The sequence below is a fragment of the Glycine soja genome, chromosome 9, assembly GCF_004193775.1.
Source record: "Glycine soja cultivar W05 chromosome 9, ASM419377v2, whole genome shotgun sequence".
NCBI lineage: Eukaryota > Viridiplantae > Streptophyta > Magnoliopsida > Fabales > Fabaceae > Glycine > Glycine soja.
The window spans coordinates 39,771,693-39,787,347 of record NC_041010.1 but is presented as its reverse complement, the minus strand read 5'-3'; the positions used below and the strand labels follow the sequence as shown (position 1 = coordinate 39,787,347).

At 32.0% G+C, this 15,655-nt stretch overlaps 1 protein-coding gene and 1 long non-coding RNA gene across 4 annotated transcripts; one reads left to right on the top strand and one right to left on the bottom strand.

Moving 5' to 3' along the window:
- Window positions 1–2,777: 2,777 nt before the first annotated feature.
- LOC114367229 (probable sulfate transporter 3.5) lies at window positions 2,778–9,068 on the top strand. 3 transcript variants are annotated; one of them, XM_028324373.1, is made up of 13 exons: window positions 2,778–2,996; window positions 3,120–3,478; window positions 4,144–4,351; window positions 4,830–5,001; window positions 6,293–6,358; window positions 6,750–6,863; window positions 6,986–7,102; window positions 7,195–7,321; window positions 7,533–7,819; window positions 7,906–8,093; window positions 8,357–8,430; window positions 8,560–8,636; window positions 8,746–9,068. In XM_028324373.1, exons 2-13 carry the CDS (start codon window positions 3,124–3,126, stop codon window positions 8,914–8,916), a joined length of 1,956 nt encoding a protein of 651 aa, XP_028180174.1. In that variant the 5' UTR covers window positions 2,778–2,996; window positions 3,120–3,123; the 3' UTR covers window positions 8,917–9,068. The 3 variants fall into 3 exon arrangements, with proteins under 3 accessions (XP_028180174.1, XP_028180173.1, XP_028180172.1); XM_028324372.1 differs by having other exon boundaries at window positions 2,778–3,013; window positions 8,746–9,043; XM_028324371.1 differs by having other exon boundaries at window positions 2,995–3,478.
- Window positions 9,069–13,326: 4,258 nt separating this feature from the next.
- On the bottom strand, window positions 13,327–14,874 carry LOC114367629. Its single transcript, XR_003657253.1, has 2 exons — window positions 14,196–14,874; window positions 13,327–13,658 (listed from the first exon to the last, which is right to left on the bottom strand). It is a non-coding gene; the product is annotated as an uncharacterized LOC114367629 (long non-coding RNA).
- Window positions 14,875–15,655: the final 781 nt, after the last annotated feature.

Sequence of the window (15,655 nt, the reverse complement as noted above, 5' to 3'; positions counted from 1 at the left end):
ACGTTGACAACGACTCCTAAAAGTTTCGTCCAAAACAGTCTCATACTATTAAAAGGAAGTGGGTTAGGATCACACAATATTTTCTATTTTAGGGTGGATACTATAGGTAGATGGAACAAAATAAGATGAAAAGGAAAAAAATTGATATAGCTTGCTAATATATTCATAATAATAAATAATTGTGTATATGTTAATATATATATATATATATATATATATATATACTTATAAAACAATTTAACTAATTTATCAATAGAATCGACCATTTAATTTAATTATTTTGTTTTTATAATAGATGATACTTATACTTAATAACCTCGCACATGTCGCGGCATAATTTTCCACTAAAAATGATAGTGAAAGGAAACTTGACTGGTTAATGCATGGTTATACTTTCTCTCCAAGTACGTAAGTTCAATATCTTTTGATTCTGTAAGTAAAAAAAAAAATTAATTTGGACACATTTCTACTAATTTTTACGTGTCAGATCAATTACAAGTTCTAATAGTAACAATCAAATATGTGGGTAGGGGCGAAGGTAAGTTAGGCTCTCCGTTAGACAACTATGTTTCAGTCCGTTTAAAGTTTGGATTGATTTCATTCATTTAGGAGAAAAAAAGACTCAAATTTTTTAAATAATTTTTTTAGTTAAATAGATCAAATCACAAATCTTAAAAAATGGCTATTAAGTCTCGCATGTTTGTTTATTTAATAACAATATATTTTAATAAAATATTATTATTTATATGATATGCAATATCATAATTATTTTAATTATATTATAAATTATTTTAGTAGTTTGACTATTAGAATCATTTTAATGTTTAAAATATGGTAATTTCTATAAGCATAGATAGGTAACAGGAATCAGAGTTATTTTCTTTTGGTTTTTAGGCAAGTTTTAACCAAATTTTGCAGTTTAAAATTGTGTCATTGTTTTTAATTAACATCTTAGCTTTGTTAAAGAAAAAAGATAGATATGAATACAAGGCATCGAATTTTGGACAACGTAAGAATAACATGTAAGTTATTATTTCACACTCTAATATTTTAATGCATAGTAATTTTATTATTATATAATATTTTTTACATTTTTTAATATGAAATAAACCTTTAAATAAATTAACAGGTTAGATGAAACTTATATAAAGGCTGGATCCAAACTTAAAAAATAAACTCATGACAAATGACATATATAAGTTTGAGTTATAAAAGTATAAAGTGAGTTAGGCCAAACTTAAGTAGGATCCAATTCATTTAGTTTCTATCCGTATATGCGGGTATAACAAAAAATTTGTTTTTTTATAAGACAATAATTTAATTTTATGTTTATAATTAATATGACTAATTAATTATACATATTTATTACTATCATATTATATTTTATTATAAATTACACATATCATCTAATCCAATTACTTAGAGAGTTAACATAGTGATATCAAGATCTATTGCATTCATACTAGACGAAATGATCTATTTAGTTGGATATGAAATTCTCTTAAATCAATAATAATTACAAATTATAAGTAAATCCAATAAATTAAACAACATGTTCTAACAAAAAAATTTGTCACATCAAATACTCAAGTTGAATATGAGAGAGTAATAAATATGATACTTTTTTTTCTCGGAGGAATTTTACTTGAAAGACGTTGTTAGAAACTAAATCTATATATTTCTAATGGAGATTCAAATTGTAATTGGTCTAAATAATTTAATAAAATATTTTTAAAAAATTCTTACGAAATTAATAAAAAAAAGTGTTTATAAGTTTAACTGTAAAGTTATTAAAATAAATTAAGGGAAATTATCGGTAAAAGTCATTGCATTTGACAAATATATTTTTATATTACTAAATTTCATAATAAATGAATATTTTCAAATATATATCATATTATAATTAAAAATCAGAATAAAAAAATATTTTGAATATATAAATTATAATAAGTAATTTGAATTGTGATATAAGGTTATTAAACTCTTTCAAAATGGAATAGGGAATTTTTTATCTTTTATTTTTACAGGAAATGACATACGGAATTAAAGTTCCCAATGCTTCTCATATTTTCCAACAAGAATGCTAATAATAGCTCATTGGTTAAATTATATTTAAACATAAATTTTATTAAATCGAGTTTTAAAAGTTGACTATATAATTATTAAAGTTTTCTCTTTCACAATCAATCCAGAGATACCATAAATACATATATGTGTATGTATCGACGAAGAAACACAACATAATAAAATAGCTTTAAAACAATATCATTTAAATGATAAATATATAGAGTATAATATCTTAATAAAAAAAAAATGACTTCGCCATTCGCCACACGAAAAGACTTGTAATTAATTAAAAGCCAAATTCGATCTCAAGACAATTCAAGCGACGCATTAGAGTGGGGCAAATTCATCTCCCATAAATAATAAATTCTTTCAAATAATACATAGTTATTCGAAATAAATTGTTATCTTATATTATTTTATATAAAGCTATAAAAATAATAAATGAATGAAAGATAATAATAATTATATACAAATTAATTTAATCTTATCATCATTAATTCATATTTAATTTTTTTATCATTAATATTATAAGAGATATTAGTGAATAAAAATAATTAATGTAATATCAAAAATATTAAAATGATAATTATTCTATAATTTAATTTATAACTATTAGATTAAAATATACTTTTCATTTCTATAAATATTAAAATATTTTATATCCCAAAAAAATTTCAGTATAAGAAACAACGTTAAACTTTGATCCAAAACCATTTCAAATTCCGCATTCTCGAATTTCTCCCAATTGTCCAAAGCAAAAGAATTTTATTCTTTTTATTAAAAAAAAAAAAGCCCCAAAACACCAAAGATGCCTTGAAGGTCTTCCAATTTGAAGACTTAGAATCCACTGTAATGCCATTTACCCCGAAATAGTTGCCACTACTAGAGCCTATATATACTCATTGCAACCAGGCGTCCAACACAAACAAGTAAGTAGTACCATCTTGTAAGTAGTTATTTATTTTCTCATAAACCCTCTTAAACTCCACTTTAGTAGTGTGCACATACATGCATACATATCTGATATCTGTTGTTGTTGCTATTGTTGTTAGTACGATGGGTTCCATTGGTAACAGCGAGGTTAAAAATCATAATCAGCACCATGAGGATGGTGGTGATAATGGGGTGAATTTCTCGATCCAGAGAGGGTTTGGGACGAAACTGAAGGAGGCGTTGAAGGAAGCGTTGTTTCCGGACGACCCCTTCAGGCAGTTCAAGAAGGAGCAGAAGCCAATGCGGAGAGTGATGAAAGGGGTGCAATACTACATCCCAATCTTTGAGTGGCTCCCTACTTACAATTGGCGCCTCTTTGTCTCTGACTTGATCGCTGGCCTAACCATCTCAAGCCTTGCCATCCCTCAGGGCATTAGTTATGCCAAACTTGCTGACCTTCCTCCCCTCGTTGGCCTTTGTAAGAATCACTATTTCACCTCTTTGCACTTAATTAGCGTGTTTGGCATCATCATCTTTTGCATTTAATCACTTTTGCCTACACATTCATATAATGTCTGTCTCAACATATGCAATATTAATTGCTTTCTTATTTCTATACTCTAGTACATACTCCTTAAACCATTGATTTTCTTTGTTCAGTATCCGCATTCGACAGCAATTATGTTTGACCAGACTTAGTATCCGATCACAATTGCCTCCCAAAGAAAATATATGTAGAAATGAAAATAATAATAATAATAATTGATTTTCTTCATCCTTTGTAAATTTGTGCACATGGTTCATGGATTGAATGTGTGTGAATTTTATCAACAAAAGATAATAGATTAATAAATTTTTATCTCTTCTTTGTCTATGATTGATTCAATCCCTTATCTGGGTGCTTAGACATTTACGTACTTCCTTTGACAGTTTTTCCTTGTGATATAAAGAGTGGCTATATAGTTATTCGATTTTTAAGGTTATAAGTACTTGTTTTCGATGAACTGATTTTTTTTATATAATTGTTAATATTATTAGTTTTTGTTAGTAAAAAGAATCAAATGTTTTTCTTAATCATTTAATCTACTTTATATCTCATATCTCTGAAGTGATATGTTTTGATTTGACTTTTTTTTATATCAGATTCCAGCTTTGTCCCACCTTTGATCTATGCTGTTTTTGGGAGTTCAAGGCACATGGCAGTCGGGACGATAGCAGGAGCATCGTTGCTTATTGCTCAAACCATACAAACCGTGGCAGACCCAGTAGAAGATCCAACGTTGTATCTTCATTTGATTTTCACCACCACCTTTATCACCGGTGTTTTCCAGGCTTGTTTGGGATTATTTAGGTAAGAACAAATTCATTTACCTTAAACCACCCTCTCATGTGGGCCTGGCCATGAAAAGTGATTCCATCGGTTAGGGATGTGTTTGGCACCAAGAAAGCAAAATAAAACTAACAAAGAAAAAATATGTAGCTGGCTATCCAATAACCATGTTGCCTCAAACTGAAGAAAATTATTTATTATGCTCCAACAGCTAATAACTCATGCATACCACTGGCTAGGTTAATTCAAAGTTATCAATTTCTTTGGTAAATTAAAATTTTCAATTATCATGTGTGAAGATTGGTCATGACACATGTGTGATTTTTTATTTTTTAATAAACACGTTTGTGATTTGAGATTATATGTAATAATTTATCTTGAAATTAGAATTTTATACAAATTACCCAAACCTCTACTACAAGTTTAATTTGAATGCAACTGAATAAGTTTCATTCTATTTTTGTGTGGTGGGTGATGAGAATGAGGAAACTTTTTGTAGGCTGGGGATAGTGGTGGACTTCTTTTCCCATGCTACCATTAATGGCTTCATCGGAGGGACAGCAGTAGCTCTCATCCTCCAACAACTAAAGGGCGTATTTGGAATGAAACATTTTTCAACTAAATCGAACATGGTCGAAGTGGTGAAGAGCATTGTCCGCAATAGACACGAGGTTAGTATAGAACAAATTGAAATTAGTGCCCCTTTATTTTGGCTTGACCGATCAAAATAGTAAAAGGTTGCCATACGAAATCCAATTATTGCATATAAGGATAGTTCCCCCTAAAAAATGATAATGATATCTCAACTCAATTGTAGCTTCTTTGAATAGAAGCATCGATCAAGTTGCAATATCTCACTTACCCACACGCACATATGTGCCCATCATTTTTTATAGGAGTAGTTTTTTTTTAATAATTATTCATTTATATATATTTTATCTTCACCAACGCACATGAAAGTATAACGCATAACTAATAAATTTAATCACTAAGGGCACTGATAATTTGACCAGAAACATTTAAATAAACTAGTAATCCTAGGACATGAGATTTTAGCATTATAACCAAAAAGAATAACTTTTGCATCTCTATATTTTATTATCATCTGGATGTCTTTTTTGGGGGTTGAATCAATTGGTACTGATGGGGCTCGAATCTTTGGCCCAAGAACGCAAGAGGAGGGATTGATCCGTGTCATCTTGACTTGATTCTAATTTTTTTATTTTTTTTAAGAAAATCGAATCAGGTTCTCCTATCCTTATAGAATAAAACATGTTTCATCAAATCTTCTTCATGGAAAACTTGCTTTATTTAGATAGGGAAAATCGTATGGGCCAATAATATCATAAAAAATACTTTCACTGGCTTAAAAACGCCTCACTATGCGAAGAATAGCCCATCAAGATGAAAGATCTGCCAGAGTCTTGATGTTAAACAAACCCCTCCCCCCGGCTTTCAGTTTTGCAATCTAGCTCGGAAACATCCCGCATGAAGTTCGTACCACAAGTTGTATGTTCAGCGGGTTTCATTACTTTTCTTCCATTCTGTCTGTGAAGATGCAAATTACCTACACCTAGACAGAAAAATCCCATGAAACTTCACTGTTTCCTAAGATTGGTTTTGGACTTTTCCAGTACAGCTTATGTGGAGGGCAAAGAACGCCACCTTCTACGGGCCAAAGCCATGGGTGAAATACCACTTTAGAAGAACTATAATTCTAACCTTGTGTCAGGACCTAAGGGCCTACACAACAAATGGTATAGAATACACACTAATTAACATGCATGACTCTTGTATAAAGACTTGACCAATTTTTCATTAATTCTATTTTTCCCTTTTAATTTCTTTTGTTTCATCGAAACAGTCCTCATGCTAATTCATATTTTAGAAAAAGAAAATTGTTATTTCTATATATAATTTGGAAATAACGTAGGTGAACTTCTTTTTTGATTTATTTAACAGATTAGGTGGGAACCTGCGGTTCTTGGCGTCATCTTGGTTGCTTTCTTGCAATTTACCAAGCACCTGGTGAGTACGTGCTCTATCGGAAGATATAGTCCTTCTCATTTCAGCTTTCTCTTTTCCATATATTTATTTTGATAAAGAACAAGGAAAATATTTTGATAAAGAACAAGGAAAAGTGGAGTGAGAAGAATTTTAGTGCCCCACTCAACCTTGTTTGACATTAAGAATTTCAATATCAACAGATTATGAATATAATAATTATAGCAAGAATACTAAAAGAGTAGTAGTAAAGTCACGTTAGACAAAGAAAATGTAGCAATATTTCACAAAAGACATACTTGGTATTTCATCATATATACTATTGGTATTTTTTTAATTAATTAAGTTAATACGTGTATCAAAGTTAATTTATTCTAATAGATTATTTCACCTTTTGATACAATTAATTTTTCAGAGGAATAAGAATCCAAAACTCTTTTGGGTAACGGCTATAGCTCCAATGGTGACTTTAGTAGTTTCTGGGGTTTTCACCTACCTCGTCAAGGGCCAAGATCATGGAATTCAAATTGTGAGTTAGATATAATTATTTTTTTTTTCACTTTCTAATATTTTTTTAAGTAAACTTTCTAAGAATCTTATATACCATAATTTCATTTTTTTTCTTATGTATGAAGTTGATTAATTATATAGGTGGGCCATCTAGATAAAGGACTAAATCCCTTGTCCATCCACTATCTGAACTTTAATTCTAAATATTTACCAGCAGTTATGCAAGCTGGTCTTATCACAGGGGTGTTGTCATTAGCGGTAAGCAACCAATTAGTTCCAACCAATCATCATCTTCAATACTATTTTTTCAATTTTATTTATTTATTTATCAATTTACTTAATTTTATTAGGAAGGAATAGCAATAGGAAGAAGCTTTGCTGTTGTTGATAATACACCTCATGATGGGAACAAAGAGATGATCGCTTTCGGCCTTATGAACTTGTTCGGTTCATTTACTTCATGTTACTTGACTAGTGGTATGTTTTTATTCACACTTGCACGAATTAACAACCGTCCCATTAATAATAGGAAAAATACTATATGTTACCACCTCCTTTCATTTTTATAAAAAATAAATTTTAACAAAGTAAAAACTTATTTCTTATTGGATGAATATTTTTGGGTACCTAGGTAATAGTAGTATATGCTAATAAATATATGTTTGGTCCTTAATTGTATATTTTGTAGGACCATTTTCCAAGACTGCGGTGAATTACAACGCAGGGTGTAAAACTGCGATGGCAAACGTGGTACAGGCAATAATAGTGGCACTCGCACTACTATTTTTGGCGCCACTATTTGGCTTCACCCCTCTTGTTGCCCTTTCAGCTATTATTATTTCTGCCATGCTTGGGCTCATTCCTTTCGAAGAAGTCATCCATCTCTACAAAGTTGACAAGTTTGACTTTGTTATTTGCATGGTTGCCTTCCTTGGAGTTATCTTAGTAAGCATGGATATTGGCCTCATGCTGTCTGTGAGTACTCAATTAATTCTTTTTTTTAATTATCGATTTAATTTGTTAATTTTAATCGATTATTCTATTCTATTTGCAATGTCAAGGTTGGACTCGGCATTCTTAGAGCACTTATGTATGTGGCTAGACCTGCGTCATGCAAGCTTGGAAAGTTACCTGAAATTGGTTTATATAGAGACACGAAGCAATATAAAGTATTAACATACCCAGGAGTTCTTGTTGTACAACTTGGTTCTCCCGTTTACTTTGCAAATTCTTTATACGTCAAAGAAAGGTAAATTATGGATATTCACACTCAGGACGACGGATCCGGGAACAATTTCTTTTACTATGGATAGATATATTTCTCTTGATTAATATTTTTTTTTTAATTTTGATAATTTTTTTCTCATATATAAACAAAGAGCCCTAAGGCAGGAGGTCAAGGTCCGTGCTTGTCTCCTTGGATCCATTCTTGCTCACAGTTATTAATGGTCCACGACAAACACGATGCATCCCAATTGAACATTCTAATTTTTTTCTGGAATTTTGCATTAGGATTATGAGGTACATTCGAAGTGAGGAAAGCTCTACTGGAGATGTAGTTGAGCACATCATACTTGATTTGTCAGGTAATTAATATTAAGATAGAAAATTTGTATACAATGTTGAGAATTCTCTTGGATCATGCAGTTTATATGAAAAAAAAAATTATGGTTATTATACACGTGTATAAAGTTTTCCTTGATTTTATTATACAGGAGTGACAGCCATTGATACAACTGCTATTAAAGCATTGGACGAGTTAATTATAATATTGGGAAAGAATGGAATTAAGGTATCACATGGATTTCAAGTCGTTTGAGTAGATCCTCCAAAATTGATTTGTGTATAAACGAATCTGTTTAAGTGATTTATGTTGTTTTTTCCATCCCCTTATTGTGTAGGTTTTGTTCGTAAACCCAAGACTGGAGGTGATGGAGAAGCTTATAATGTCCAAGTTTGTTGAGAAAATTGGGAAGGAGTCGTTTTATCTAATATTGGATGATGCAGTGATGGCAAGTCAATATTCACTTCGTTCATCAAAGGCGGCAAATAATGGTCAAGAGGTGGTTTAAGAAGAAATTCATGGCTAAGTAGTAAATTAATTCGCCTTTCGATCGCCCAAATCAATGCTGTATTATAGTATAGTATTATTATTATTATACAATTATTTATGGAATTAAGAAAGTATTCCCTAATAAATTATTGACTTTTCCCATTTTTTGAAGCATACAGCGATATTTAGCAACTCATAGAATAACTGAAAGGTTGTAGATTAATTTAACTAATCAACACTGATATCATCAGTAACAAAAATAAAATAGATCGATCTTTATATATATGTTAGTAATACGGTTTTAAATTACAATTGAGGTTCCAATAACATTACTACTATTACAATGTGATACAGTAAAAACTTTTAAAACATTGATATTGTTCGTAATAAATATGCTTGTCAACCGTAATTCAGAAACATGAGTAGTGATGTGGCGAACCTACATTGAACCGAGGGTGTGCACTTGCATCCCCTCATTTTTTAAAATTCACTAAATTTGTAAATAAAATCTTATATTTTTATATTTTATTTTATTTATATTTATATAATTGAACCCACTAATTTTATTTTTTATAATTTATACCCACTGACTCAGGGTCTTAGATCGTGTCGAATTGGAGAGAGCGCATGGTTTTCTAATAATATGTTTGTTTTCAGCTTCCAAAATAATTCAAATGGTTCCCTAAAGTCGAGAGAGAAGACAATATCTTTTTAAAAAAAATATTGGATTTTACATCCAATTATTGTGGTCTATGATGAATTTGCATTTTTTTCCCCTTCTAAAAGGCTTATATATTTCATATTATTCCATAACAAACAACAAAAGGGAATCTAAATTTATCCAAGTAAAAACCATTTACACTACTGTACATAGGTCTATATATGTCTGATTAGTTTATTCCAGAATATCATGATACTCCATCTTCCAAAGTAACGGCATAGCTGCAACTGAAAGGGTTTTTTTAATCAGTTTTTGACTAGCACCAATGGTTGTGTTGGCTCTTCATCAGGTACAAAACGTGCAAGGGAGGTGAGGCTGTGTTAAGCTCTGCAGTAGCTTACCAGTAGTAGCTGCTAGCTATCATAGAACATGACGTAAGGTTGTTCTAGTCAATAGTTTTATGCAGCTAAGTTAAATATTGGGAATGAAGAAAAACTTCCATATCCATAGTTATCGTAACTAGATCGAGCAGATTCCTTCGTACAAAAGATACTTGTGCTCTCTGCAAAATGCAAAAGAGAATATAATTATGCAGCAGCTTCTCGAAATAAAATTCATAAATAAAAGATAATATTGCCAGGGAACAAAAAGCTTATAATTCAAATCAACGTTTTCGGTAAAGAAATTAGAAATTAAAGTTCTGGTCCTAATCATTTGCAAGTTGAGCAAGCCAATTAATATGAATAGCCAAGAGAAGGATGAGTAGAAGGAAGAGCTAGCAACCCTCACCGAAAACTGATGATAACAGAAAGTTTTTTATCACTCATATAGATCAACAATGAATATAACGTTCTTTAACATAAATCTATATATATATATATATATATATATATATATATATATATATATATATATATATATATATATATATATATATATATATATATATATAAATTAAATATAAATATAAATATAAATAATTAGATAATAATCACGTATGATATTAATCTTTCTATGTTCAAATAATGAAACTAAATCAATAATAAAAAAAAAAAAAGCAAACAGTAGGGCCAACTGCCAACTAAACACATGGAAGTGTCGTGGCTTATGAGTCATAAATTTCCCACCTCTACATAGTTTGATTCTTGTTGTGGCTGTAGCTTATATCAACTCAATGAAATTAGCATATATCTTCGACAGATTTTTCGTTAAAAGTTAATTTATATATAGTTTAGGTTAAGTTCAAAATATCTTTTTGTTTTGTTAGCCACAATAAGGTTTCTAAGATAGGTTCACATGTTTGCAATTTTGCATTTAGCATAGTTCATGAGATCATATTTAATTATTTATGTTTTCACTTATTTATCTTTGCATATATACATGCATTTGGGGTATGCGCGAAGGGGATCCCATGTCCCCTTAACTTTTTCTCCTCAGTGATGAACGACTCTCTCATCTTATTATCTTTGACTCGGTCCAGAACAAGGAATGGGTTCCTTTTAACTTTGGGAGGGGGACTCAAACTCCTATCTCTCATATCTTTTTCGCTGATGATAACAACTTAGTGGGAGAAGCTTCTGAGAGACAAGTTAATGAAGTGAATAGGATTATTAATCTCTTTTGTGGGGCTTCTGATCAAGCTATTGGGATGGCGAAATCTTCTATGTTCTTTTGGAAGAATGTTAGACCAAATGTTGTCAATTTAAGTGTTAAGCTCAACATTCCAATTACAGATAATCTTACATCTTATCTTGGGTTCTCTATTTTGCATGGAAGAAAACCTTGTCATCAGTATGATGGTATCTTGGAAAAGATTAAAAAGAAATTATCTAGCTAGAAGGCCAGGAATTTGTCTCTAGCTAGCCGCATAACCTTGGCTCAGTCTTCTTTGCTAAGTATACCTAGCTACAATATGCAGATTGCGATTATCCCAACCTCTATTTGTCAGGAGGCTGAAAGATTGTGCTGAGATTTTATATGGGAAAGCAACTCAGATAGAAGGAAATCTTAAGATTCTAAACCAATGTTATATGTTGAAACTTGGGTGGTCTCTCATTCATGAACCTGATAAGATTTGGGCTAAAGTTATTAGAGCTAAGTATGGTTGTGGGATGGGAGTTATCCCGATTGTTAAACATGTTGTTGATGCGTCCCGTATTTGGAGGGGTTGATGTTGTTATTAACCTCCCTATTTCTGCTTATGCATGTGAATCTGGATGGAGATGGGACACCATCTCTACTTTGCTTCCCCCAGATATTTGTGATTTGATTTCAGCTGTCAAACCTCCATCCCCTTCAGGAGAGGATGTTCCTATTTGATGCCATTCAGCAAATGGTATTTTGACCACTAGAAACAGTTTATTATTACCTTTTTGTGCTAGATGATGATCCGTCTCAAGTTGATAGTATTTTCCCCTTAGTTTACAAGTGGAATGACCCTTGGAAGATTTGAGTTTTCCTTTGGAAGATTGTGCATGGCAGACTGCTTACGAACCATGAGTGCATGAGGCGCTATATGTCTAATAATGATACCTGCCCCTGTTGTCACCATGGTCCTGAAACTATTATGCATATGGTTTGGGATTGTGAGGAGTTGACCCTCTTTTGGGACTGCTCTGTCCCTTCCCACAGTTGGGCAAAATTCTTTAGTCTTGGTCTTCACGAGTGGATTCAGTTTAATCTTTCATCTCTTGATAGTGGAAATGTTAATCTCGACTGGCCTATTTTATTTGGAGTTGCTACTTACCATTTATGGAATGATCGTAATAAGCTGGTGTTCAATAACAGGACTAATATGCCCTATACCTATGTCAGCATGTTGTTTCTATGACCAAGGTGATTTCGAAGGAAACATCGGGAAACTCTCTGTCCTCGCTCCCCCCAATCGGAAAGAGGTAGCCATCTCTTGGACCCCTCCTCCTAGCCTGTTTGTTAATAAATGTTGATGGGTCGTATAAAGCTTCCTCAAGCAAGCTGCCTATGTTGGTGTTATGCATGATCATGTGGGAAACATTATTATCACTTTAAGGTTCCGAATTTTTTACTTATCGGTGGTGCAGTTCTATTTGCTTCTAAAATTAATGATTGACCCCACAAGCCAACATACAAGACTTTTCAGTTTAGTATGTTTTGTTCTTATTCGCACACTTTCTATAAAAACTTATCAAAAGGTCACTCATCTCGTAACTACTTTAAGTTAAATATGTTTAACTATAGAGTTTTTAAGTGATTGACTACTAAAAAATAAATGTATCTTGTTAGTATAGGTAATATCAATTAATTCATTTCAATCATCATCGGCTGTACAGTCTTATATTTCCATAGTCTTTGAATCTCTCTCATTCTAGTGTAATTCGATCGGAGTGTTACATGTTCACTAGCTTCCATTTGGTTCATCTTCGAACCACACCGTAATGGAAGAGAGGTTTGTTCTGATATCATTTGTAACATACTTGATTTTCAACTTCTGAGCGGCTCTCACACTACAATACTTCAAGCGGTGGTACTTCACTCAACATCCTTATTAGTCAAAACACTTTGTAGGTAATCCTTTGACCTCGAAAATCAGTTCTATTTGCTTCTAGAATCAATAACTCACCCCACAAATCAAAACAAGACTTTTTAACATGTTTTGTTCTCACTCACACATTTTTCAGGAAATTTTTCAAAAGGTCACACATCCCATAACTACTCCAAAACAAACACGTTTAACTATAAAATTCTTAAGTGATAGGTAACTAAAAAATAAATGCATCTTGTAGTATAGATAATACAAAAACATATCAAAATACAATGAAACTAAGTAATAATACAAGTCCCGTAGAACTTCTTCCAACTCCAATAGTAATTTTTATCTCTAATAGCCCCCCAAGCTGGAAGGTGTTTATAACACTTCTAGCTTGGAGAGGATAATAGAAAACATATCAAAATACAATGAAACTAATTAAGTAATAATACAAGTCTCGTAGAACTTCTTCCAACTCCAATAGAACTAAGAGTCCAAATCAATCATCAAAAGCTTGACCGCCAAGTAGAAGCCACAACACAAGGCCACTTGGTAGAAGCTACAACCATCAATCCATGAAGCTATCAAAGCTTAACTGTCAAGTAGAAACTATACATCAAAGTTTAACCACTTGGCAGAAGCAACAAGACTTAATTATCAAGAGCAGAAGCCAACAATAATGCTTAACCACTCAAGACAGAAGCAAAACAATAATCCAATGCTTAACCATTCATGGCAAAAACTCAAACAATGCTTAATCACCATAGACAAAAGTTTACATCAACATAAAACATCAATCAATAGAAGAACACAAAATTTATCTTTAATGAGGACTTTTCACAAATACTTTGTGAAACAAAAGCAACCACAACTCTAATCTGTCATAAAAAAGGAATACTCACAAACAGCTTGAAAGCAAGTAGCACAGTATCAAACAAGAAGAGAAAATTCATCAACTAATTGAACTAAACAACTCCAATAAGAGGCTTCAACAATCTCAAATTAGTGCTCAAACAAAACACCTAAGAAGATTCCATCATACACAACATCTGTCAAAATCCAAACACTACACTTGTGTGACAATCAACACGACGACAAAAACAGAGGAGGATGGAAGAGATAGCTAAATGACCAAACTGAAAAGCACAAGGTGAGAGCATGGAACGTCGAAAGCAGAATAGGCAATGGAGAGATTCAGATCCGACGGTGGCCAGAAATCATTGTTTGTGGCAAATGACGGAGGCTCGCGGCGGCCGGAAATCACCTCACTGCGACGCACAGCGACAGAAACTAAAATCATAAGGGTTTTGCTGCGAACATGGAAATAAGTCGATTGGTGGTGGTGGTTTCATGAATTGCAACCCGAATTGGCCAGAAATGGAAAGGGAAAATGTTAGGATTTTGTGTTTTGGGGAAATTTTAGGAAAATGAAATCAAAAAACAAAAAGAGAAATATGAGGAGAAGATGAATAAGGATTGAATGAAGGTAGGTGTTGGCTGTAATCGATGACTCGTGATAAAGGACGACGAGAGCAATGAATGAAGAGGTTGATCGATAGTGACAACAAAGAGAAATATGAAGAGAAGATGAATAAAGATTGAATGAAGGTAGGTGTTGGTTGTAATCGATGACTCATGATAAAGGACGACGAGAAGAGAAATATGAGGAGAAGACGAATAAAGATTGAATGAAGGTACGTGTTGGCTATAATCGATGACTCGTGATAAAGGATGACAAGAGCGGTGAATGAAGAGATTGATCAATAGTGGCAACAAAGAGGAAAATCAAACAGAAACAAAAAAGGTGAAGGATCAACCAAAAATCTCTATGATGGGTGGTAAGATTTTGATACCATGATAAAATTTAAGATATAGAGATGAAAAAGAGAGAAAGAAAAAATTGAATATTATTTTAAATAATACTCTTATGAGTAAATTAAATTTTTACATAAATACATTGAGTCTTATATAATTAATGTTAATAAATTCTTATATAATTAATTACAAGAGTAACTAATTTATAACTAATTAAACTAACTAATACCAGTCACAACAGTAATCTAATACTCTTAAATAAGTTTGAAGCATTCCAAACAGAAGATCAAACATAACCATATATAGATTGCAATATACAATCTTCACGAATGATTCTGAATTACTGGCTTACAGCATTGCGTTCCATTTAAATATTCAATTGCACAGTAGGCTTTTTTCATTTAAATGAAAATCCTGTGCATAAGACATTATGATGCTACTAGTGTGGCGCCACGCACGAATATAACCACTGAAGCAGTGTGGGATATTGTCATCTGATGTGGCTGTGTGGAATACAGTTGTCTGATGTAAGCAGTGAGGGATATTGTTATCTCATGAAAATACGTTACTATCTCATCACTTTTTATCCTAGTCTATTTCTATGGATACTATAGATGGATGTATCTTTTGTTAGAGAATGGGTAAAAGGATATTATTATATGAGAGAGCCATGATCAGTCCAACAGCATCAAAGCATTTTTAAACAAACAGGTCGCTAAGGTAAAAAGTCTTTACTAATCCATTCTTTTAAGTTGGATAAAGGTCCACATATAAATT